This window comes from Caenorhabditis elegans, chromosome II, assembly GCF_000002985.6.
Source record: "Caenorhabditis elegans chromosome II".
Lineage (NCBI taxonomy): Eukaryota > Metazoa > Nematoda > Chromadorea > Rhabditida > Rhabditidae > Caenorhabditis > Caenorhabditis elegans.
Genome location: NC_003280.10, coordinates 8,412,256 through 8,437,135, shown reverse-complemented (window position 1 = coordinate 8,437,135; position 24,880 = coordinate 8,412,256). Strand labels below are relative to the sequence as shown.

Here is a 24,880-nt window from a genome sequence, read left to right as displayed (position 1 = left end):
ATGAGCATTGATACCAGTTTAAATGACCATTCAACGGCACAACTGCAGATGCCTGATCCTGAAACTGAAAAGCAGGACACAAATCCGAGTGGCAATCGGAAGAAAAAGTTGTTCATGTGAGTTACAGTATTTTTTATAAAGTGTAACCTGAAAATTGGATCAATTTCAGAATCGTCGGGCTTGTATCAGCAGTTGTCGCCACCATTATTGGTTTTTTCATTTTCTATTACTTTTTCTCATCTCCAGGCTCAACGCCAACAACTGCTCAGATGGTTCAGGACGGCTCCCTTTTGTTTACTCAAGTTGTGAGTGAATAATCTTTCATCTATGCATATCTACATTTATCAAATGCATAAGCTTCCAATGAAAGCTTTTCAGATTTTCCGACATGGAGCCAGAGCGCCAGGAAATGAAAAACAAACGGACACGAAGTTCTTTCCGCGAGATTATGGACAACTGACAGACGTAATATAATAGTTAAGAATCGTAAAGTTTTGCAATTTTAAAGTAATTTAAGCAAGGATACAATCACTCGTTCATGATGGGTAGATTTCTTAAAAAACGATATGTTGACACTGGATTTTTGAGTTCTTTCGTGAAGCCGAATGAGGTTCTCTCCGATTATTTTCAAAATAAAATTATTTGTTTTTTAGATGGAATGGAGATCACGTGACATAAATCGTTGCTTGAGTACAGCTTCTACCGTTGCCGCTGGAATGTTCAAAACAGAAAACCAGATTTGGTTGACTGTTCCCATAGTAACAAATCTTGGTATAAACGATGTACTATTAAATCTCCCCATTCGAGGATGTAACTTCACAAGAAATTCTAGAATAAAACAATGTCCGAAAACTGAAAAAGTGAACAGAGATGTAAGTTGGCTTTTTATTTAATTGACAAAATAAAAACTTTAGGAAATGTACGCCGTATTGTACGAATGTATGGGAGGGAATCATTCAATATTTCAAGAAATAAAAATAGATGACTGTGACAGATATATTAATGAGGTAAAATGCCCAAATGATCATAGTTGAGTTAATATGCTATGATTTTAGTACAGGAACCATGTTCCGGTGCCGGAATTTGTTCGTGATAATTTCAAAACAATTTCCGAAGAATATCTGAAAGTTCGAAATTTTCAAAACGGAATCGGGAATCGCAAAATGATTAAAGCAAGATTTGGATTCCTTGTGCATACACTGTTGGAAAACTTAGTGCAAGTTTTAAAACCTAATCTGATGTTATTTGAAAAACAAACTACTTATATTTAGAAATGCCTGGAAACACCATCTAGCTCGTATAAAAAGTTTGAAGTTTAAAGTTTATTCATCGGTAATCATTGTCTGTTGTGTCTTTCTTTATAGTTCAGTGTATTTTCAGCAAGACTGGTTATTGGGAGGAGTTCTAGATGCATTTGGTGTTCTTGATCATATTCAATCAAAATCCAAAGAAGAACCAAACTATAATACAATGATTATTATGGAATTGTGGAAGAAAAATGGAAAACCGATTGTAAAGTTCTACTATAAACCGGAGGAGATTACTCTTGAAAATCATGTTCTGCAAGATTTGACGGATATCATCCCAGGATGTTCTGGAAAAGAGTGCGCATTGAAGGTAATACTAATTATTTCAAACATCGAAATTCTGAAACGATATTCAGAAATTTAAAAGCTGTTGCAACGATACACGTGGAGAGCTGGAAGATCTTCAAGAGCTATGTGATTCACGGATTTGAAAACTATTGGAACCTGTTGAACTCGAGATCCCAAAATAAATATTTCATTATAAACTAAAATTCAAAATAAGAGCCTAGCACCTCACGCACCACTTTTTGGGCGTATGGAAGTGGAAGTCGCGAAGAATATAAGGAAGAGGCGAATATAAGGAAGAGGCGATACCAAATAATTGAAATAAAATATCTATATAAAAATGTGTTTCAGAATGACCTTTGCAATAAACTAATTGAATTTTTTCAACTGACGTCTCTTTTTCATCCTTTGAATGAGACAACTCAATCATTATTTACTATTTTATCCTATCTAGTTGGCTTTCATGTTTATTTAATCTGTTTTCTCAAATTAAAAATGAGTGCTAAAAAGGCTTGCAGTCCCATTGATGTTTCAATTCCACAAACAAAAATGGATGTCAAATCGGCAAAACAAAGTGGAAAACATATTCCTGGAAAAAGATTTAGATATATGATGTAAGTTATAGACGTTGAAAATCTGAAAAAAAAAAGTTAACTTTCAGTATGTTTATACTTTTGTCTGCGTTTGTCATTGCAATTGCACTTTTTCTTCTATTTTATGATTACTCTGAACCTTCCGACATAAATCCTCAAGCTCATCTTGCAAATTCTACAACAAAAGATCCATTTATTTCTTCAACAAAAACTCATGAAAAATCTACAAAAGTGCATGTCCACACTTCTTCAACTCCTTATCCAGTCACGCAAACTAACCCGATAAGGAGGTTGATTTTTGCACATACCGTACGTTCAAATTTTATCAATCAATCTTTTCATTATTCTGAACTGTTATATTTGCAATCCTACCTTCATACAATTTCAGATCTTTCGGCATGGCTCACGAGCTCCCAGCAAAAACGCGAACAACACGTATTATCCGAGAGGCAGAGGACAGTTAACTGATGTAAGCCTGTACAGCTAGAATTTTAAATATAGTTTTTGAACATTTAACTGAATATTGATAAACAAATCGAGCAACAATATTTTGTCATACACTTTCATAGAGTCCATCACTAGTAGCCAACACCTAATGTCAGATTTTCGGACATGTTTTCTACTCTTGATCGTGTTAGCTTATTCAGACTCCGATAGATCACCTAAACTCCTCAAAAGGATACACCCAAAGTGTAAACTTCTAATTGCCTTTAACTAATAATATTTAAGGCTCTCCACATTTGCAATTATTTTCAGCGAGGATACAATCACTCATTTATGTTAGGAAGATTTCTCAAGAAACGATATGTCGGCACGGGATTTTTGAGTGATTTTATGAAACCTAGTGAGGTAAATAGTTCATCAAATTTACTACCAGTTACATAACTTTATCAGATGGAATGGAGATTCCGTGCTGTAGAAAGATGCTTAGCAACTGCATCTGCTGTTGCTGCAGGCATGTTTAAGACGGAAGAACGAAAATGGCTGACTGTGCCTATTACGACAAACCATGCAAATCAAGATAAATTGTTGAATACTCCAGTTCATTCTTGTGACATCTTTGAGAGTGCAATGGAAAAAGCTTGTCCAAACCTAGAAGCTGACAATCATCGTGTATATCTTTCCAATTTTGAAAAACTTCGGGAAGATAATTTTTAGGACGAAAGTGCAATAATGTATGAGTGTGCTGGTTCAAATCATCCAATTTTCCAGAAAATCAGTATCGATGATTCTGACAAGTACATCAATGACGTAACTCTTCCTTCATTTTTAATCTGATGATTCAATCTTTTTCAGTATAAGAACAATGTTCCCGTGCCGGATTTCATTTGTGAAAACATCGAAGTCATATCTGAAGAATATATGAAATATCGAAATTTAAAAAACGGCATTGGGAAACCAGTAATTATTAAGTTTCGGTTCGGCGTGCTTATTGATACACTGTTGGAGAATTTAAAGTTAGTTTTTAGAGGAATTTTCGGGGAATCCGGCCGGGAGGGCGGATGTGTGAGTTTCCTCGTTCCGAAATTTTTTTAGATACCAAGAGATCATTCGTATTTCATTTAATTTCAGAACTGCTTGGACAAACAATCTTGCGAATAAAGAAAGTTTAAAATTCAAAGTTTATTCAACTGTGAGTTAGCTTGTTCTTCCAAAAATCTGTCGTTTCAGCAAGATTGGGTGCTGGGAGGTGTTTTAGATGCTTTCGGTGTATCATTTACTATATATAAAGCGCGTGTCCTTCTGTCCCTATGTAGTTTGATCTCTGATCAGAGCAACGAAATTTTGGGAAACCTTATGCTAAATGCGCAGCAGACATCGATCGAGGTCCGCGATAGACACCGTTTATCTAATGTGTTTTCTCAAAAAAGTCGGGGGCCGCGCCGTAGGTGCGGTCCACGGCTGGTTAAATCATATCCAAACAGTTGGTCCTAAAGAAGAACCAAACTACAATGCAATGATTCTAATGGAGCTATGGAGTGAGAATGAAAAGCCATTCGTGAAGTTTTACTATAAACCGGAAGAGGTTACTCTGGAAGACCATATTCTACAAGATTTGACTGGTATCATTCCAGGATGCCCAGGGAAAAAATGTTCTCTGAGGGTGGGTTCTAATCATAAAAATTACTTTTAGGATATTTTATCTTTCAGAATTTGAATAAATGCTGTGATAATACCCGAGCAACACTGGAAGAACTTGAAAATAATTGTTGAACTTTTTATAAATAATATTTTAATTTGTAATTCGTCTTCTCTATTTTCAAAACTTACTGGCGCCTTTGCAAACTCATGCATTTTAAACAAATTGTTCGAAAAAAAGAGAATGATACGTTTTGGCTGACAAAAGGAATAAAATATGTATTGTTTCTTCAGAATTGACTCAGCGCTTTCTTGAAATCATTTTTAATCATATTCCTTATTTTGGTCAGTTGGCATTTCATTTTGGATTTGAATATCCCATATACAACCTTCATATAAGATATTCTTGAACATTTACACATCCTTAGCATGTTCTCAACAGAACGTTGAACTTTTTATTTATTCTTTGTGCAGTAGGAATTATAACAAAAGATAAGATAGTAGCAAGAAAATGAAAGATAAGGGTAGATAACCAGCAATTTTCTTGTTCCTGGATATCTCTGCACTATATCTTCATCTTCTTCTAATTCTGATTTTTTGGATACTTTGGTTTTTCATTTATTTAGTCCGTTCAAAGTTGAAGTTGTTTCTGAGTACTTTTGGCAGAAGCCACGTAAGCAAGGCAGGCAGGCACTTGCATGAAAGTACTTTTATGAGAAATTATTATTAAATAAATAAATAAACTGGAAAATCTAAGAAAAACTTCCACCTCTGCGACCTCCGCGTGCTTCAGAAAGGTGATTTATTTGATTTATTTGTTTTTTTTTACTCGTGAAACACAGCTTTTCAATCTCATGTTTCAATTTCTTGTAATTTTTCAACTTCAAGCTTGTTGGTAAACAATTTTCATGTATTTTTATTTTATATCTCTAATATTACAGAAGTGAGAAATCAAAAGATGAAGATTTCATGGTTTTTGTTCATTTGTTTGATTGTTCAATTCGCCATCGCACTTTCTGAAAACCCCAAACGGATTTACACACAAGTGGTAAGATAATGTCATCCGTCTTTTACATACATAAATATTCTTAGCTATTTCGTCATGGAGCCCGTGCCCCATCAAATAGTCTCAGCGATCCTGCTTATCTTGCAAACTTTCCAAGAGGTCTAGGAGAATTGACTGATGTAAGACTGTTATTTTATTAATTTAAGTTTGAAAATAGTAATTTCAGAGAGGCTTCGAAAATTCATTTCGATTGGGACGATTCTTAAAAACTCGATATGTAGACTCGAAATTTGTTGATGGAAATTTGAAGCCACGTCAGGTATCGTTATTTTTCAGAAATTTTATTATATTTTTCAAAATTTCAGATGTATTGGAGATCCGTAAACAAAAATCGATGTCTAAGCTCAGCGTCAACCGTTGGTGCGGCTATGTTCGAAGATCCATCTAGGCATTTATATGTTCCTGTTCTTACAGAGGAGATCGGAGAAAATGTATTTAGAAATTGAAAATAAAAATAACTGATTAATCTATCCTTTTATTTCAGCTACTAAACTACGACCAAGCTAACTGTCCCCGAGAGTTAGAGCTGATCAAAGAGAAATGCCCAGATTTTGGTGGAAGTTTTCATCCGGTAAGATATATAGAGCTTTTCAGATTGGTATTGGATTTGAATAAAGTTTTATTAAAAGTCAAACATTTCAAAAATGATTATTCTTCAGTGGACGATTTACGAGGAATTCATTGCCAACTGTCTTAAATATACTCACCCAGTTTTCAAGCAATACCCTTTTCACACCATTGAAGCTCATATCAATGAGGTTTATTTTAAACTCATTCAGCGTCTAAGCTGTTCATTTATTTATTTTTTCAGTACAAAAATGGAATTCCTCTTCCACCACTCATCGCTCAACATATAAACGAAATCATGGGTATTTATGTGAATGTGACCCAGTTTATCACAGGAACTGGTAATCATCATGACCCGCGAATGATGAAGGTCAAATTTGGAAATCTTATGAACACGTTGCTAACGGACATTAAAAATAAGATATACATGGATAAAGAAGAGAAACACAAGAGTGATGGAAGAGTATCCAGAAGGGAGAAGTTGGCAGTGTACTCTACGGTATGTTATATCATATACACAACATGGCTCAGATATGTCGATAAGGTCGAGGCGTGGCGAGGGCGTTTGTCACTCGCCTCCTTACTAGCCCTCTTCGCGTTCTGTATCGAATTATATTTTCGGATGTCTTTTCGGTTTTTGGATGATATGGTTAATCTAAAACACCATTGGTGTCTCTTTTTTCGAGTTTCTAGAGTTATTTCCAAGTTCAAAATCAGTATTTGCTGATTAATCCTAATAATAAAATATTTCAGCAAGACTGGATTCTAATGGGAGTGCTCGATTCATTGAATGTGTTGGAACAAACTGTTGGACTCGACAAATATCCCGAATACAACTCAATGATCATATTTGAAACGTGGAAGGATAATGGAAAATATTTTGTGAAAGTTTTCTATAAAAAAGAAGAGATCACTGCCGAGGATCATGAGCTAATAGATGTCACCAAATTTGTGAGAAACTGTAAAAGAGAACGATGTTTGGCACAGGTTTGTTTTGAACTTTTGTTTTCTCATTCATACATTAAAAATGTATTTCAGGATTTCCTCGACTGCTGCGATGATTATCGAAACAAAGGTGAAGCTGAGAGTTGTGAAGCATCTGATTTAAAGATTCGAACCACGAGAAGCTCTCCACCTAATAATATTAGAAGAGATCTTCATGTATCGGAATTCTCTGGTCCAGAATAATCAATTAGTTGATACTGTTTCTTTCTGTAAATACATGCGAATGAAGTGAATCGATTGATATTTATATTCCATTTAAATGAAGGTTCCGCGTGAAATACTCAAGTATAAATTGTGGTTTCGATGGAAAAAGGACCTAGCTTTGCATATTGAACTTCCGTAGCCTAACAACCAAAAAAGTTTCTCTTCGTTTTTTTTTTCGTCCGATTAATTCGTCATCTCCACTTAACCGACTATACGACGAATGGGCATCGGTCTATTCGTCGAGATCCTCCTTCTCTTGATGCCGTAAGTTTTCTCTGTCGGACTGCAGAAGACAAAACAAGTCTCTTCACCTTCCTGAGCGCATTGTTCTCTTCTATTTCTCGTCCTCTCTCCTTTTATGCCTAGTTTACCGATCGGCCTGTTCTGTTCGATAATATTATCTCAAAAATATTGTTTCGGGTGGACGGAGGGCGTTTTGTTTTTAACAATATAGCCACGTGGCCCGGTTGTAATTTCTCGGCAAATCATTAGTTTTTCTAGCGTATTTTTTCCTACCTAAATTTGTGAGAATTAGCATCAAAAATGGACATTATTTATTTTGAAAAGTTTAATTATTATTCCCCAAATGCGAAATTTTGTGCTAAGAATACGGTATTCAAATCAATCAATAAAAGTCCGCAAAAACACACATTCGAAACTACAGTACTGTTTAAAGGGGCATGCCCTTTTGCATTTAACAAAAACTGTCGTGCCGAGACCGGGTACTGTAGTTTTGACGCAAAAATTACGAAATTTTTTTGTTCTCAGTTTTCAAGTTCAGGCAAAGTTAGTTGAATTCTCAAAAAATAATATTTAATTACAGAGGCATAGTATTTTCATTAAATAAGATGACGTGTCAGGTTTTCTGACAATAGTTTGCGCGTTGTTTAGTGCGCATTGTGTGCAAACACCACTGGTCCGCAAGTTTCCGTGCCCAGGTTCCAACGGATTTCTATTTGTTTTCCAGGATCCGTTTTCTATTTTTTCAAGTCTTTTTCTCTATCTTCTATATTTTCCGACAAAAAAGAGGGTTTCTGTGTGCACACTTGTCCACTTTTCACCACATTTTTATATACCTAATTGTTGTCGTTTCAATTAAAATTCGACATTTTTCTCAAATGACGTCACTTTCAGAATGTTTTTCTATTTGCACACGTTGAAAATTTATTTTCAGGGTCCTGAACCTGAAATATGTGGAGGTTTCCACTGATACTCGCGTCGGTTTGTTGGCTGACAACAGGTATGTCAGGAATATTCAATTGATTCAAAATAAATTCAAATTTCAGCTCAACAACAAAACGTAGCGAACGATCCAGATAAGAAGTTGGCCAGTTTCGATGCATGCAAAGCAGATATTCATAAACATTGTAGCCGAGTGAGTTTGACATTAAAGCTATTGATAGGCAAATAAAATATTTCAGCCTGATGTAGATCTAACAAGCGACATGTCGATTCTTGAATGCCTTCAAGATGCCGGATTTTCTGAGACAGCGACTCTATCCGAACAGTGTGAGCAACTTGTCTGGGATTTCAAGGTCAAAATAACACAAGACGAGCGTTTCGTATCCGCGGCCAAACAATATTGCGAGGAAGAGTTGAAGGGAAATGCTGCAATGAATCTTTGTACATCTCAAACTCAACCTGGATTTGCTCTCAGTTGTCTCATGGAATTCACAAAAAATGTTACTGAGACTGGAAAATGCCACGCATTTTTAGGTGAGTATTGTAATTTTAAAAACACAAAATTTCATCAAAATACATTTAAATTTCTCTTCGTTTTGAAGCCAGAACAGAGAGACTAGCTTTCTCGGATTTCCGTCTCGTTGGTCCATTCGTAACAAAATGCCGTGCTATTCTCGATAAATTCAAATGCAACGTCCTTACTCCTGATCCAGCACACAAAGGTGTTCGTGTCGCACATACGCAAGGAATGGCTTTGGAATGTATTTTGGATAAAGTTGTGAAAAATGCAAAGACTCAAGCAGATGCATTGCAAATACTTGGAGATGATTGTAAACATGAAGTTCTCCGACTTGCAGAGATGCAGGCTGATGATTTCCATTTAGACAGACCGCTCTTCTTTGCTTGCAGATTAGACAGAGAGGTAAGTTTTTAGGAGTTTGAATTTTATAAATGAGCAAAACATTTTTTCAGAGATACTGTAAAGATGTTCCATCTGGCGAAGGAAAGGTTTTCGAATGTCTCATGATGAATAGAAATGATAAATTCATGGATCCAGAGGTGAGATTTTATCAGAATATTTTAGTTTTTCCGAAAATTCTCATGTGTTTATTTACACAGGTGCAGTTTTTTTTGACTATTGAATTCTTGAAAATGCAAAAATTACAATCCTTAGATTCCGTAATCCATTTATTTATACAACTGGATCGCATATTTTCAAGAAAAAAGAAAAAAAACGACTCAAAATTATACATTAATAAAATTTTCAGTGTGGAAATTTGCTTGCCGAGAGAGCATATCTTATGGGAAGAGATTACCGTATGGCTCATCCACTCACAAAAGCTTGTCAACCAGAATTGACCAGATACAAGTGTGAACCACAGAACCAAATTGAATCAGCCGCTCATTTCCATCTGGCATGGATCCTTTTGTGTCTTGAAAATGGAGCAAATCAACCAGAACACAAGGAAGTTCAACCATCAAAAGAATGTGCTCATGAAATGATTACTCATCGTCAAATGATGATGCAGCACTTCCGAATGGCTCCAGAGCTTGTACTCAACTGTGCACAAGAAATTGATAAATGGTGTAGTCCACGTGGAGATATCGAGGCCGAAGGAAGAACATTGCACTGTTTGATGGAGCATGCTGAATCCAGAAATGAAACATTAAAACTGGGAGCTCAATGTCTTCAAGCTGTTCAACAAGTCGTTAAAGTTGCAGATATCGGAAGAAACTATAAAGTCGACAAAGTTCTGTATGGATCGTGCAGAAGTCTTATTGATGGTCCTTGTGCCCAAGACGCAGTTTCAGAAACTGCTACTTTAACATGCCTCATGAGAAATGTGGATAGTCCTGATATGGTTCCTGAATGTGAAAAACGTCTGCTCGAAGTTCAATATTTCATGGCTAGAGATTGGACAATGGATCCACAATTATATGAAGCTTGTCATCAAGAAGCCGTGAGCAGGTACGTTCATTTAATAATAGCTTGATTTAAAAAAACTTAAAATTTCAGATGTTCCGCCCTCGATAACTGGCACCAACAACATAATTCTGATAATACTGTCGATCGTGGACCGCAAGTGCTCGCCTGTCTCTACAGAAGTGCATATGACGAACAAAATCCACTTTCAGTAAAGTGTGGAACCCAAGTTCGACAACTCCTTCATGTTCGCGCCGTCCGTGTCAATTTAATTCCGGAAATTGAGGATTCATGTCGTGAAGCGCTCTCAGAATTCTGTTCCCATAACGTCAAACCATCGGAAGAAATGATGTGTCTCCAACAAAACTTTGAAACTGACAACTTTAAACGAAAACATCCGCAATGTTTCGCCGAACTAACAAAATTCACAGAAATGGAAGCAAAGGACACTAAATTGAATAGAGCTTTGAGCAAGGCCTGCAAGCCAGTTATTTCCACTCATTGTGCGCAATTTGCTAATGAAGAAATTGATCACGGAGATGTATTGGAGTGCCTAGTGAACAATAAGGATGCTAAAGAAATGAATAACAAATGCCGATCCTATGTCAATCATTTCGAGCTTATTTCATTGAGGGATTATCATTTCAGTTATAAGTTCCAAAAGGCTTGTGCTAGTGATATCGAACAAAGTTGCAAAGGTCATAATAACGATAAGTGAGTTACAGTAAATTAAAAAACAAGGAGAAACTATTTTACATTTTTCAGAGGAGAAATCATTCGCTGTCTTTCGGAAGTCCGATTCGAGCACAAGGTTTTGGGATCGCCAAAGGATTTGACAGACGACTGCAAGAAACAACTCAAAGTGGCTTATCTTCAACAAGAACAGGTAGAAGTAAGTTTTGTTCGGTGTCGTTCCGTCAGGTTCTTTATGCATGAGAATTGGATTGAAAATTTGTTGAATTATTGCATGAAATTTCATATGTTAAAAAATTTACTTATTGAGTCACTATCACATTTTTCACTTTAAAAATTCAATCCAATTCGGCTTCACTAGCAATTTGTCCCTCGTTTGGTTTTGTTGATTGCTGATTCCACTGTTTTGTTCGTATCATTTTTATGGCGCTTGGCATGCGTTTTAGAGAATTTTGTAAAAAATTTAACTTTTATACCGCGTCCAAAACGCAGAAAATCCCTTTTTTTAGTTTTCAGATAAATGTTTTTTGAAAAATTTTGGGTTTTTTTCTCATTTTGAACGCGGCATTACCAATTTTGTCCAGAAATAAAACATCACTAACTCTTCTTTTTTAGTTTGATGACAAGGAACACATGGCTGATGCAGATCCCAAATTGTCTCAAAAATGCGAACAGGAAATTAAGATGTATAAATGTAATCAAGCCGACACGTTCGAAGATACAATTGAATGTCTTCGCTTGAATTTCGAGCATCTTGGTCCAGAATGCAAATCGATGATCTTCTATAGAGAAAAGATCGAGGCTGTCGATAATTCTATGGATGACGAGTTGCAGAAGAAATGCAGGTATTGACATAATATATAAACCCCAGCTTTCTCTAAACCTGATTTTCAAGATACGATATTGGAAAGTTCTGTGCAAATAGCGATTCTGAAAATGTCTTGGAATGCCTCACCAATACAAAAATTGTTCGTTTGCTTCAGAGAGAATGCAAGGCGATTGTTAAAGAAAGAATGCAAGAATCAGCAAGAGATGTTCGTCTTCGACCACAGCTTTTGACTTCGTGCAGGAAGGAAGCTGAACAATAGTAAGTAGCTTGATTTATTAACTAACCCAAAAGTCACGATATTTGATATTGTTAAATTTCAGTTGTCCCGAGGATATGAAGAAGATTAACATGCCTCAGTACTCTCAAACAGTTCTCGATGGAGTTGTCGTATCTTGTCTCAGAGACAAGTTCCGTCAATCGATATCGGATCAGAATCACATTGACTTCTCTCCACGTTGTTCTGCCGAAGTTTCGAGAGCTATAGTTGAAGCTGAATTTGATCCACAGCTCGATCCACCACTCTACAATGCTTGCAAGAGTACTATTAATGATCATTGTTCTGCTACCATCATGGAATCAGGAGGACATTTTGACAATGTCATGGAATGTTTGAAAAATGATTTCAACAAGGGTCTCATTCGAGATAAGCAATGCTCTGAGCAAGTGGCTCGTCGTCTTCAAGAATCTCTTGTTGATATTCATTTGGATCCTGTTTTGCACGAAGCATGTGCCATGGATATTCAGAGATATTGCAGAGATGTTCCGCCAGGCCACAGCAGAAGTGAGTTGATTAAAATCATTTAATTTTTCATGAATGCATATTCTGCAGTTGTTATGTGTCTCATGGATTCGGCTGACAAGCAGGAACTATCCAAGGAATGCAGCACAAAACTGAGTGATCGAAACAAGTTGTGGATGAAAGCTCACTCCGAGTTCCAAATGGCTCTACCTGATTCTTGGCATGCATTTGCCAATCTTGTTATGGAACATCCAGAAAGAAATTCCATTTTGGGATATCTTGCTGGATTTATCGTTTTCATTCTTCTTATTGGATGCTGTTGTGGACGAGTTTCCAAGAAGCAATACATCGAGATGAAAAACCGTTAATTATTTGTAGGTCTTGTATGTACTCCCACCTCCCATTTCTGTAGAATCTTTTCATAATATTTATCACTTGATTGCATACTTTGGTTGTGTTCGTCTTTATGTTTTCCTGTTTAATAAGTTAATTTATTCTGTGAGACAGTCAAATAAGTTCCTCTGAAATCATCCCTTATACTATGGTTGTGTTTCTTTTTTTTTCAAAGATTTTATTTGAAACTTCGGGTGTATTTTTCTCCTTTTTCCCGTTCATTTTCGCTTTTTTTCTCACTTTTCTGTAAGTCTTAACAAAAGTTCAATTGGCTCAATCAAGTAAGATTTCGGCCGTATAAAAGTTTTCAAGGGTTTTTATTTTTTCACAATCCCCAATATCATGAATCTCTCGTCCTTTAGTTTCCGGTAAGTAGCGAAATACAGGGTGGGCCAAAAGTATGGTAACACATGAAGCGCTCTTTTACATGAGCTTTTCGCGCGACTGCCACGTCATACGTACATTCTTCTATCGAATACTGATAGCTGAATAAATTTCCTTCAATTTGACCCAAAATTTGTAATGTTTCCCAATAAGGTGCGATTTTAATCACCTCGGCAATTTGGCGAACCCTTTCGAAAAAACGGCGTTTTGGCACGCGGCACTCAGTGTTCACTGAAACAAAGGTAATAAGATAAGGGGATCAGACTTTTCTTACTGTAACTGAAGATGTTCGGAAGAAATGCCATTTCTTCTCCAAAAAATATATATTTCCGGCCACAAGTTGTTGGGAAAGGCTCGTATCCAAACTGTATAAGTTCACGAACTACAGTAATCGGATGTACTGATGTCATTGCAACTAAAGTCTGAAATTCAGACTCTGAATTGGTGAATGGAATTAAAGTTTTCATCATGATAAGTTGTAAGTATTATTTTTGACGCTTCAGAGCTGAATGAATAAAATTAATAACTGATTTGACACCTAAATAAGTTCTTAACAAAACTCAAAATTCTCGGAAACTGACGAGTCGTGACGACATACAAAAATTCAATAAAATTTTGGAATTAACGTGCATCAGACTCATCAATATCGTATAATATTTGAATTAATTTCAGTATTCTGAAAACTCTTCCTACAGGCGCATGAATTTATTCTAAAAAGGTCTCACCGCGGGAAAAAGGTTTATGGTAGCACATTTTTTTTCAAGTTTTTTTTAGCGGAATTTTCAATTATTTTTCAGTTTTTATTACTGTTTGTGTTAGTTAAAAGTATGTATTTTTTGTTTATTCGATTAGCTAAAAAACAATTCATCGAAAAACTATGAAAAATTAATGAAATTTCCGAAAGTTTGAACCTACAGTACTCATTAAAGGCGCACGCCTGTTCGTATTGTACAAAAATCTGTCGTGTCAAGACCGGGGTTGGCTCAAAAACCCTAAATTCTCGTGTCTGGTTAATAAAGGATATTTCCAGAAAAAAAGTGAAATGGAAACCAAAGTTATTTTTGAACTTTGAAAATATAGTGCGCTCTTGGATCTTGATAATTTACTATGACTTCAGCAGCTTTATCTAATTCCATATCTTCTTGTTTTCGCAATGTATTTTGTATTTCACGGATGGAACGTTTACGAAGATGATCTAGATTCGCTAGTTCAGCTGTTATATCATCAAGAACTTGCATTGCTGCAGCAAATGTTCAATGTACAAATGAATAAGTTATACCTAGTTGACGGAATTCGTTCACTTGTGAGGATGGTAGTGGGGGTGGAGTAAGACTGGCTCAGTCTGAACGTTTTGACCTACTTGCAAGTTAGTTTTGAAGCTCAAAAATAATGTTGTTTTTTCAGGCAGTCATTTTGGACTACAAATCCACTGTGACACCTGTGCCCACAGTACATCACTATTGTTTTATTGAACCGTTATAGAAGTATACTATAATTTTCTACAATTCAATAGTTAGGCAATACAACATTCTAAATTCTCATTAAAATAATACTTGCCAGCAAAAGTTGCAAGCCCAGGCTCGGTTTACCAAATAACTTTTTGAACTCACGAAATTGCGTATCTTCAAACTGGCGTATCTTGAAAAATAAACATCTAGGAAACAAATGTTCAACTAACAAAATGATTAGAAATATTTTTTATTTTTTCTGCATTACTTTTCATTGCAAAGTACCAATTATTTGTCGAGTTACACAGAGTCATTTTACCAAAAACCACTAAAAATTTTGTCGATTGAGTTTCAGAAGTAAAATGTTAAAGAATAATAATTGCAAGATATTTTTCCGCATTTTATCAGGTACAATTTTTTTGGTTTAATTATGTTCAGCCAAGTTACAGGCCGTTTTTTGAAATAATCCAATTTTGCCAGCGTCAGAATTCGCGGCACCTTCATCTATTCGATCAGCCTCGTTGTCGACCTACAAAATTTGATAGTTTTAAAATTTTAAACTATTTTTTTCAAAACTGTTAATTCTTCAGAATTTATGAAACCATAACCCTTACTTGATTATTATCGTTGTTTCTCACATGTTTTGCTGCAGCCCTCTTAATGCGTTGTTTCTCTCGAGCAAGTGCCAAATTTTGAAGTTTTTGCTGTTTGCGTGTTCTCCCATTCTTCACTGAAAAGAATATAATTGAAAAAACACTAAAATGTGCCTTAAAAAGCGGAATGTGAAAAATCGGGAGGCGAACCTAACTGTAAAAGTCCACTTTTATAGCTTTATAAAAAATACATGAAAATGTTTTTGAACACGGCGATATGTATCTGTAGATCATCCCCAATTTTCAACAATGAATCTAAATACTGAACTTTTTGTGTAATCTTTAGTGCAGAAAAATGACCAAAATCAGCGATTTTCCGATTATACCCAAAATATCTCAGCTCAATGAGCACCTATAAAAATGTAAAAATAAAGAAAGTAGTCGAACCATATTTTGTAAAGGCTAAAAAACTGAATAAATTTTTATCCATCCAGCGCGGCGTTACAATCCGTGGCCCATGTCACGCACGGCTTTCAAAGAAAAAAAAACAGTCTGTTTGCGCGACATCGATCTGGCAAAAATCCTAAAAACGACTATGCGTGGCTCACTTTATATTAATATGAAAAATACAAACTTGGTGGTGCAGGTGCTGCAGAGGCCATCGATGAAGAAGTGGAGGCCTTGTTGTCGATCTACAAAATTGTATGGTTGTTTGAGATTTTCCTTGAAACGCTCTCAATCTTGGATATGATATAAATTCTGGATAAGATATGATGGATATGATCTATGTTTGATAGAGTGCATTTGAAAGGATAACGGCCCTGCAGACATTTTTGAAAAAATAACAAACATTTAATTTTCTCACTCGTTTAGGCTATTCCCCTATTTTTGATATTCCTTCGCACATATGAAAACTACTTTTTTTCGAAACTGTTAACTCCAGAATTTATAAATCTATAGCCCTTACTTGATTATTTATTATCATGGTTACTCACCTCATGTCTCTTTCTCTTTTCAAGAAGTCTTCGTTCATATCTGTTGTCTCTTTCCTCCTTTTGAATCTCTGCTTTGCTCTTCGCCATTGTTTCCTGAAAATAATGTAACTTGAATTGTGTAATATACTTTTTTAATTTGAATTTGGCTTGTAACGCGGAATCACTACGTGCGGGATCATTTCTTACTAGAAAACCCAGAAAATGCCATATTTCACTTATCTCGGGGTCATTTCTAATTAGAAAAGCTACAAAAACCATTTCTAATTACGGTGACTTTAGAACTGGTCGAAATAGCTAATTAGAAATGGGTTTTTGCTAATTAGAGGTGACTCTATGTTATCTGAGTAAGCCTCGTTTGTATGTAAACTCACAGTACTAATAAATGCAAGACACCCGGGTTTGTCTAGATATGAAATAATTGAAATATCAATTCTGACAGACAATAATGGTAATCTTGATAAGGAGTTCCACGCCCAGGAGAACACGTTAGTTTTCTTGTTTTTGATTGCGTGCGTTATTTTGGAGAAAAACTCGATTTTTTACAAAATAATTTTTTGAAAGGAACACTGTTCAATAAGTTTTGTCTTTTTTCTCAGTTGTGATACGGTTTTTTATTCTTTTTTGTAGTTATACAGAAGACCGTTACGAAACAGACTGATATCGAAACAAACACTGATCTTACTTGCACTTACACGAAGTGAGTTTGCTACCATCATGGAATCAGGAGGACATTTCGACAATGTCATATAATGTTTGAAAAATGATTTTAACAAGGGTCTCATTCGAGATAAGCAATGCTCTGAGCAAGTGGCTCGTCGTCTTCAAGAATCTCTTGTTGATATTCATTTGGATCCTGTTTTGCACGAAGCATGTGCCATGGATATTCAGAGTTTTTGCAAAAAAGTTCCGCCAGGTCAAACAATCTTTTTAATTTTTATATGATACTTCGGGTGTATTTTTCTTCTTTTTCCTGTTCATTTTCGCTTTTTTCTCACTTTTTTGTAACAAAATCTCTCACTTTTCTGTAAGTCTTAACAAAAGTTCAATTGGCTCGATCAAGTAAAATTTCGGCCGTATGAACGTTTTCAAAGGTTTTCATTTTTTTTTAAGTTCATTCACAATATCATGAATCTCTCGTCCTTTGGTTTCCGGTAAGTAGCGAAATAATATAAGCATACTTATAAATGAAGGAATTGAATATAGAATAAGGAAAGCATAACTACCAATAACGGAATATAGAGGTAATACTGTAAATGTACTGATAACCACCATTACAGTATTCATTGAATATGCCACAGATTGAGCAATACTACGATGTTTTTGAGGTACCAGTTCAGAGGATATAAACCACGAAATTGGACCAACTCCAGTTCTGAAATTTCATTATTCGATTAAATCAAAATATATTTGAAAAACCTCACCCATAAGTATAACCGTAGATGATCAATGCAACTAGGCATCCGTATTTCATCGGGTCAATCAGAATACGTATTTTTGCGAAGAATACGAATGCAATTAGAGCTAAATTATTGAGAAATGTGAAGAGAAGGAGAAGCTTGCGTCGACCAACTCTGTAAACTTATTCATACAATTTTGTCTTCAAATTTTGAACGTTTAAAACTATCTTATTCAATGAGTTAGCGGGTTTTTATAGTGAGTTAGTTCACGATTATCTAATAAAACTATGTCCAAACATCCTAACTGCGACCGTATTCTCACTAACTCGTCTTAAAAACGTTGAGATTATTTTAAACCCTTCTTCAGTACAACTACAGTACTGATGCACAAATACAATAATAATAATACATTCAGACATACTCTGAACAATGTAACTTGTTTTTGTTATACTGTGGTAACATTTATTGAAATGAAATATAACCTTACTTTTCAATCACAATTCCACCAGTAATTGTTCCAGAAACATAAGCTAAACCCATTGCAGTTGTACTCCATTCAGCAATTTCTGACTCAACATTTGCATTTTCTAGAAAGAAAGTAGAGGATAAAAGAAGAGCCCATAATCCGACAGTATTGGTTAATGCAGATACACTTAATATCAATGCCATTCTCAAATGTCTTTCTGTAAACAATTCCTTCATTTTTTGGAAAGTTGTCGATTTGCTCGAGTCTTGTTCACATTCTGCCTCTTTTCGAATATCTTCCAAAACTTGTTTTGCATCTGTACCATCTCCATGATAATATTTTACAGATTTGATAGCTTCTTCTTCTTCATCTTTCGAAATTAATAGAAATTTTGGAGTTTCAGGAAGTATGAAAAGAATAAGTGTGAAGAAAAGGCAAAATGGTACAACGAAGAAGCAGAGCCAGAAAAGATGTGATCCTATAATATAATCTTGACCAAGAAAACTTCCAACCATTGTCATTGATGAATATGATACTTCACTGAGAAATGAAAAACTACCACGTAAATGTGTTGGAGAGCATTCCTGAAAATATGTTTATATCAGAAATACAAGATAAATAGAGAAACTTTGAAACTAGATATAATTTTTAATTAATGGCAGTATTCTAAAACCCTAAATAAACCATCGGAAATTACTATTGGAATTTCGCATTCCTTTCGCATAATGTTGCGTCTCAAAATTATTTTTTCCTAAAATTATTCTAGAATCCATAGATATGGAATATCAAGAAATCATATGGTACTAACCTGCAAAAACAAAATACATGATTGATAAGTAGCTGCCATGCAAATTGACGTAATGAATCGAGAAACGATCAGTAGTTCAGGACAATACCAAATAAGAGACAAGCATTGTAAAATTGAAGAAATGAATGCAACCGAATTTCCAATCAAAAAGCCCACTGAAAACTATATTTTGAACCTTTATAGTTCATGAAATCGTGCCTCTTCTTCCAAATCTTTCACTAAAAATCGAGTTAATCCAAACTCCAAAAAATGATCCAATAAACCAACAATTCAGAAAAACATTCCAAATTAGGTCATATTTTTCTTCAGTCATTATGACATGACGACGACTTAAAGATGTATTCAAAAATGTCTTAAACAAAAATATGAAGAGATTTATTTGTATTTCATATTTACCTTAAATTCATCAACAGATGTATTGATATAGGTAGTTGAAAATCCATAATTAAAATTAGATGCAAACGCAATAAGTGCGAAAATACACACTTGTTTAACAGGCCACAATCTATTTGACATTTAAAAACCAAATCAAGAAATGGCAACAAAGTGCACAAAATGAATACGGAGGAACTTTGTCCATCAGTAGCATTATCAGAGTTGACTACAATTTGTTTTATTTATCAGTGTAGGGTATTGATGAATTCCATTAAAACCTGAAAATGAATACTATTAAAACAGTATGAAAGTTTAAATGGCAAAAAAATCTAAATGTTCTTCACAAATTCCTGTGAAAAACTATTATAACAGATCAGCCCGATTTCAATTTTCCCATGCACCTATGTTAATTGTCTAATTATTCAAAATTTTTTTTCAAAATGAGTTTCCGTTCCAAGGCCATCAATCTTCATCTCGTTCTCTTGTGTCACCCTTGATTAGCGTCCAGTGTCTTGCGCCAATTGTTGTTGCCATTTGCAAATTTCTCGCTTTTCTTTTTTGAATTACACCAATCTTGAAAGTGAGAGAAAGAGACCAAAAAAGGTCGTCGATGCTACCGCAAAGAAAGTTCAAATGAGAATGTGTAGGTGTTCTGTATTTGAAGTATTTGAGGAGGTGTCAATGACATCATTTGGTTATACTTTTGAAAGAAAAAACATTTAAAATTAATACACAGTGCTTTGGAAAGGCTTCCAAAGTTAAGAAAACACTCTAGTGGTTTCTCTAAAAATGTTAACTTCCTATTCAATCCTGAGCACACGATCTTTTGTGGATTCTACTATAAACTGGTTGCACCCTTACAAAATTAATCGCCAAGTGCTTTTAATTGGAAATCATGGAAAGAAAGGCGAGCGAAGAGGCGTCCCTTTTCGAAATTTCTAGTCTTACGTTGTTAAAAAATTTATAGTCATTTAATGATAAATTACAAGAAATTGAAATGGAGGACTCGCAATTTGAGGGAAACAATCGTAGAGAGATACCAAGAGGAACAGTGAAAGAAAATGGACAGAGGGTAGTGTAGAAGATGCAGAAAAATATTTTTTTAAGATTGAAAGATCTACATGATAATTCTGAGAAAATGATTAAGTTTCGAAAGTAATTGAATTCAAAAGTTGAGAATGGTGGTGAGTCTGAAACCGAGAGAAAATGATACATGAAAAAAGAGATTGAGAAATGGGACTAGCTATACATGAGAAAATGGGAAATGAGAAATGGAGAAATGTTGAAGATGGATTGAAGTTACTGTAGGTTTTGAATCTCTCCGAAGACTTTTCTGAAAATATAATAATGTTAAGAAAGATGGCTCTTCAATATTGTTAAGCACATAAAGGTCAAGTTTGCCCAATTATATAATAGGACCCCCATTGCTGTTCTTTCTTTCTTCCTGTCTCTATGTGGACATGTGCATGTGGAAATGTTAATCAAACAAGTGAAGGTCAACTTTTTTTCAGGTAATGGTCATTTTTCAACTGATGACCAATGTTTCGCAAGGTGACAAAATGCGCCAAAATTTGAAAATCGGTGAAGGCGAAAACATCATTTTCCGAATAAAAGCTCCATTTTCTAAATTGGAGACTTTGGAAAAGGAAATACTATTATAATTGAAAGAAGTGTGGTGAATTGTGTTAAAATTATTTTGACTACTTACAATGTTAGGGTTGCTAGAAAAAATATAAAAATTGTGATCAATCTAGAACACCCTCTAAAGACACTGGTGAGAAATATTCGAATCAACAAGTATTGTATTTGTATTGACGTATCCTCCTCTTACCCACAAACATAAAAATCACATAAAAAAGAATGGTTCCTCTCTGTCTCTCATCTAAAGCAACCGCGTTCTTTCGTCCGGCCAATCTGCGCGCAAGTTGCGCAATGCCCAGTGCTCTTCAGAACCTTTCTCTCTTTGTGCTTGTGCAATCAGCCACCCTCTTCTTCTCTTCGGAACATCTTCGATCATTCTTGTCGACCATTCCCTTTTCTTTTGTTATTCTTTTCATACCGCCCATGGTTCTATCCAGAGGGATGAAGGTCATGTGCACGCAAAGTAGTTAAATAGTTACGGTAACCCGATCTTCACCCAACTATTTCCATCGCCAATCCAAAATTTATGGGTGTCTGTCACTCAGTCACTCAAAAAGCGTGGTGAAGGCAAGGGCGCAGATCTAATCTTCTCAGCAGCGCCTACCTCTATCAAGTCACGCCATCGTCGAAAAGTTTTCTCACCAAATCCCTTCATTTCTACAGTACACCATATAATTTCACTAAATCTATGTACATATCGTGAGGAAATGCGAGGAAGTGAGCAATTATTAGTGAATATAAAAAATCTGGAAACTATGAATAGTCCCTCGAGCTACCCATTTTATTCAATTTCTCATAATCTCGTACCTTCTGCACAGACTATCAGAATCCGCGAATCTGATGTTACCAGTTACATGACGTCATCATTGCATAGTGTGAAAAGATGCTCTTCTCCTCGTCTGCCCCTACACTCTAACCATACAAAATACCCGAATTGCGCAAACTTCTTCCGTTACGCAATCACACACCGTCTGTCGCCTCACACATACACACATAGATGACGACAGAAGACGTTGGATGTACAGAATTATAATAAGAAAGATGTCATCACTTACTTTGGTCGTGTCTCTCCTTTCTTAACCACCTGGAATGCGGAAGATGTCGTGTGCTCGAACGTATTCTGATTATTCTTAAATTTCTTCGATTCGCCAAGAATGTTGGACATCAAATGTTTTGGCTTGACGTCTAAATTGTGAAGTTGCGAAGATTCTTGTGGAAATGTCATCTGAGATACGAGTGGGCGTATTGTCGATTGCACAGGTGTATAGTCAGGGAAATTGAATCGAGGCCTAGACGTTGCTGGGAATGTAAACTGCTTTTGAGCCTGTGGCTTTGGAATCTCTGGAAGCTTGGGAAGTTGAAGAGGAGCCATTGGAAGAGGTGGAAGCCTGGATGTCATTGGATGCTGTGAAGATGTAAGTGGTGCATTTAATGAATTAATTGATGCTACTGATCCCAAAATAGTTCTGAAATAAAAACATTTGTTTATAAAATAGTAGAAATATGAGCAGGAATTTACCTTGAAAGTTGAGCAAAAGCATCATATCTCATTTTCTCAGCTGCAGCCTCAGCAGTAACCACCTCTGCGAACATAAACAAATTATTTTCCATATACATTGGTGATGATCTGACAGCTGCTGACTTGATTTTTGCGATTTTTGGAGTATTCCCGCTTGGTTTTGTTAAATTTTGTTCTGAGAGCGTTCTCTTCCCGAATCCGGCGATTTGTTGCACAATTTTGTCAGTCTGTGCTTTTATAATTGGAGTTTGTGGAACATTTTGTGAACTACTCAGAAGGCGTTCAACTGATTGGAAAACATCGAAGCTTCCGGTTTGATCAGGTTCAGGACCACAGTAAACGAAAAGCGGGATTTTCTTTGTTCCAAAAAGGTAATGAACCTTTTTAATGAGCCCAAGAGCAACCAGGACATTGGCAATGTCATATAAGCGTCTGCATCGACTTCTGCTTGGTGGTTCAAAACCTTCTGTTTCCGGATCCTTGATGAGAACTGTGCTAGCTACATCGAGGCTCACTTTTCGGATATTCTTCTGAAAAACACAGTATTTATAAATTTGAAATTTTAACATCTAAGCTTAACAAGGATTTTATTTTGAAAATTGCAGGTTTAGAAATTTTTTAGAGAAGAAACCAACCGGGTTGCTCAAAAGAACCATCAAAAACCGTCTGCACAGCTGAGCCAACGAGTTTCTTCCCTGTCTGTCACGAGTGTCAACTCTCGATCGTTTTTCTAGTAATCCAGCCGGCTCCATCTTTACGGTCACTGAATCGAATGAAGTACTTGGAGTGGTCGGTGTTGAAGTACATGAAACAAAAGAGCCGACAATATCCTTGAAGCCCTGTTTGCCACGTGGTGATGACAACTCAGTGAAAGAGCACATTGCTTGTTCCACTCGAAGCACACGCTCTGGAAGACCTTCTTCAACTGCTTCGTTCTGAAAAATGTACAGTTTAGCCAAATGAAATATGAAGTATCATGATTTCACAAAAATAAAAATCTACCTGCAAATCAAACATGAGCTTTGGAAGAGACTCTAATCCTTGCCATTGATAGTATGATTTGTTAGTTTTCTGCATGGCGTCGAGCGCTTCCATTACATTGACAATATCGTAGATTCGTCGTTTTTCAACATCTGAAATTCATAGGTTCTTTTTCACTTTAATCAAGTTTTTGAATTTTTGATTTTTTCTACCGATGACTGGCCCATATCTCTTATCTTATAACATACTCATTTTCCTTGCAACGGTCTCCAGATGGACCTCTCTTGTTGATGAGCCGACTGTCTCTTCATTGATAGCAATCAGAAATCTTTGACAGAGCAATCCCAAACTCTTTTCTTTTCTTGATGTCACTTCTAGATCGTCATCTGCCTCGTCGGCACTTGTGTTGACCGCTCCTCCGTCTGCAACATGCACTTTAGTTGACCATTTTTGTATTTTATCTTATCAGGATACGAGTTCAGGAATGGCTTGCTCCTACTATACGATTTTAAATTGTAACATTATATGACCTGTCAAAAACTCGTTGCCTAATGACTTCTAAGCCGATAATAGCATCCAAAAAGAGTGATACACAGAGAAATGGTCAAATGTTATCAATAGTGACCGGTGTATATGTTTGCGAGTTTTTGAGCCAAATGTAGAACGATAATAAAAAAGTGTCCGTTGCCAACTCACCTTGTGAAAGAAATGAAGCATCGGAGAGTTGTGACATGGCTGGAGATGGTCTTGGAACAGGAGATGGAAGCAAATTTTCATGATCTGGATCTGTTGTTCGATTTACACGTGGCTCTGGTAACACGAAGGATTCCTGAAAACAATATATATCTACGAATTTCAAGAATATTCAATGTACCTTTTTGAATTCAGTACCGGGTGGAATATTTTCTTTGTTGGCTTCAATGTTCAGAAACATTGCGTTTGAAGAGCCGAAGATAGTTGTCATATTTGTTGAGCTCAATTACCAGATGGATCTATAATATTTGGCGGTGAAGAATTGAATTCAGTGACAAAGGTAAGAGAAGAAAAAGAGAAAGTGAAAATAGTTTCAGATCCTAATATTTGAAGTTTATATTATAAAAAACGGTGGCCAAATAATGTGTCTGAAATCATAGAAAGTTTTTCCAATTCTAGATCTCAACTACATAGAATAAGAAAAACCATAACTATGCCATGAGAGCAGACCCGGACAAAAAGCGGATTAACCTCCCCGAGGGCGATTGGTGTGTGTGTGGTGTGAGTGTGTTTGGTGAGGGAAGGTGGTGTGTCTCCTATGCCCACGGACAGAACGAAGACAGTCTCTGGGGCGGAGGAGAGAATCAAAGATAGTGCGCGATAGAGAAGAGGAAACAGACGTTGGGGCGGGGCAGCTGTGGACGGGACGGAGGG

At 35.9% G+C, this 24,880-nt stretch overlaps 7 protein-coding genes and 1 pseudogene across 9 annotated transcripts; 5 read left to right on the top strand and 3 right to left on the bottom strand.

Annotated features, from left to right (window-relative positions):
- acp-3 (ACid Phosphatase family) lies at positions 1–1,789 on the top strand (the record flags this gene model as incomplete). The annotated part of the gene is made up of 10 exons (NM_063375.2): positions 1–116; positions 170–305; positions 379–465; positions 518–610; positions 654–872; positions 915–1,007; positions 1,056–1,216; positions 1,272–1,332; positions 1,381–1,617; positions 1,664–1,789. The coding sequence occupies 10 exons, from the start codon at positions 1–3 to the stop codon at positions 1,736–1,738; spliced, it is 1,278 nt and encodes a 425-aa protein (NP_495776.1). The 3' UTR covers positions 1,739–1,789.
- Positions 1,790–2,030: 241 nt separating this feature from the next.
- On the top strand, positions 2,031–4,363 carry acp-4 (ACid Phosphatase family). Its single transcript, NM_063374.4, has 10 exons — positions 2,031–2,206; positions 2,254–2,494; positions 2,574–2,654; positions 2,942–3,034; positions 3,080–3,298; positions 3,344–3,436; positions 3,482–3,642; positions 3,758–3,818; positions 4,111–4,289; positions 4,337–4,363. The coding sequence occupies exons 1-9, from the start codon at positions 2,142–2,144 to the stop codon at positions 4,144–4,146; spliced, it is 1,050 nt and encodes a 349-aa protein (NP_495775.1). The 5' UTR covers positions 2,031–2,141; the 3' UTR covers positions 4,147–4,289; positions 4,337–4,363.
- Positions 4,364–5,205: 842 nt separating this feature from the next.
- Positions 5,206–7,177, top strand: acp-2 (ACid Phosphatase family). Its single transcript, NM_063373.8, has 9 exons — positions 5,206–5,312; positions 5,357–5,449; positions 5,497–5,589; positions 5,636–5,761; positions 5,815–5,901; positions 5,990–6,088; positions 6,142–6,396; positions 6,651–6,884; positions 6,936–7,177. The coding sequence occupies exons 1-9, from the start codon at positions 5,223–5,225 to the stop codon at positions 7,083–7,085; spliced, it is 1,227 nt and encodes a 408-aa protein (NP_495774.1). The 5' UTR covers positions 5,206–5,222; the 3' UTR covers positions 7,086–7,177.
- Positions 7,178–8,277: 1,100 nt separating this feature from the next.
- F14E5.2 (Golgi apparatus protein 1 homolog) lies at positions 8,278–13,183 on the top strand. Of its 2 annotated transcripts, none has more exons than NM_001381525.2 (12): positions 8,278–8,346; positions 8,393–8,481; positions 8,528–8,822; positions 8,891–9,210; positions 9,261–9,347; positions 9,557–10,257; positions 10,306–10,926; positions 10,978–11,098; positions 11,521–11,750; positions 11,801–11,992; positions 12,055–12,515; positions 12,564–13,183. In NM_001381525.2, exons 1-12 carry the CDS (start codon positions 8,298–8,300, stop codon positions 12,839–12,841), a joined length of 3,444 nt encoding a protein of 1,147 aa, NP_001367096.1. In that variant the 5' UTR covers positions 8,278–8,297; the 3' UTR covers positions 12,842–13,183. The 2 variants fall into 2 exon arrangements, with proteins under 2 accessions (NP_001367096.1, NP_001022087.1); NM_001026916.7 differs by having other exon boundaries at positions 8,281–8,346; positions 10,978–11,104; positions 12,564–13,182.
- A 1,898-nt stretch (positions 13,184–15,081) lies between these two features.
- On the bottom strand, positions 15,082–16,690 carry F14E5.8 (IBB domain-containing protein). The gene is made up of 5 exons (NM_001444159.1): positions 16,658–16,690; positions 16,287–16,379; positions 15,926–15,983; positions 15,313–15,428; positions 15,082–15,227 (listed from the first exon to the last, which is right to left on the bottom strand). Exons 2-5 carry the CDS (start codon positions 16,371–16,373, stop codon positions 15,123–15,125), a joined length of 366 nt encoding a protein of 121 aa, NP_001431033.1. The 5' UTR covers positions 16,374–16,379; positions 16,658–16,690; the 3' UTR covers positions 15,082–15,122.
- A 289-nt stretch (positions 16,691–16,979) lies between these two features.
- F14E5.7 lies at positions 16,980–17,188 on the top strand (annotated as a pseudogene). Its single transcript has one exon. A coding segment is annotated over exon 1 (209 nt).
- Positions 17,189–17,309: 121 nt separating this feature from the next.
- Positions 17,310–19,518, bottom strand: fdgt-2 (Major facilitator superfamily (MFS) profile domain-containing protein). The gene is made up of 6 exons (NM_063371.5): positions 19,354–19,518; positions 19,156–19,309; positions 18,958–19,112; positions 18,171–18,733; positions 17,708–17,857; positions 17,310–17,658 (listed from the first exon to the last, which is right to left on the bottom strand). The coding sequence occupies exons 1-6, from the start codon at positions 19,471–19,473 to the stop codon at positions 17,382–17,384; spliced, it is 1,419 nt and encodes a 472-aa protein (NP_495772.2). The 5' UTR covers positions 19,474–19,518; the 3' UTR covers positions 17,310–17,381.
- Positions 19,519–20,278: 760 nt separating this feature from the next.
- Positions 20,279–24,465, bottom strand: efl-3 (Transcription factor efl-3). Its single transcript, NM_063370.8, has 8 exons — positions 24,348–24,465; positions 24,170–24,302; positions 23,722–23,895; positions 23,495–23,625; positions 23,128–23,427; positions 22,493–23,022; positions 22,029–22,439; positions 20,279–20,665 (listed from the first exon to the last, which is right to left on the bottom strand). The coding sequence occupies exons 1-8, from the start codon at positions 24,435–24,437 to the stop codon at positions 20,632–20,634; spliced, it is 1,803 nt and encodes a 600-aa protein (NP_495771.2). The 5' UTR covers positions 24,438–24,465; the 3' UTR covers positions 20,279–20,631.
- Positions 24,466–24,880: the final 415 nt, after the last annotated feature.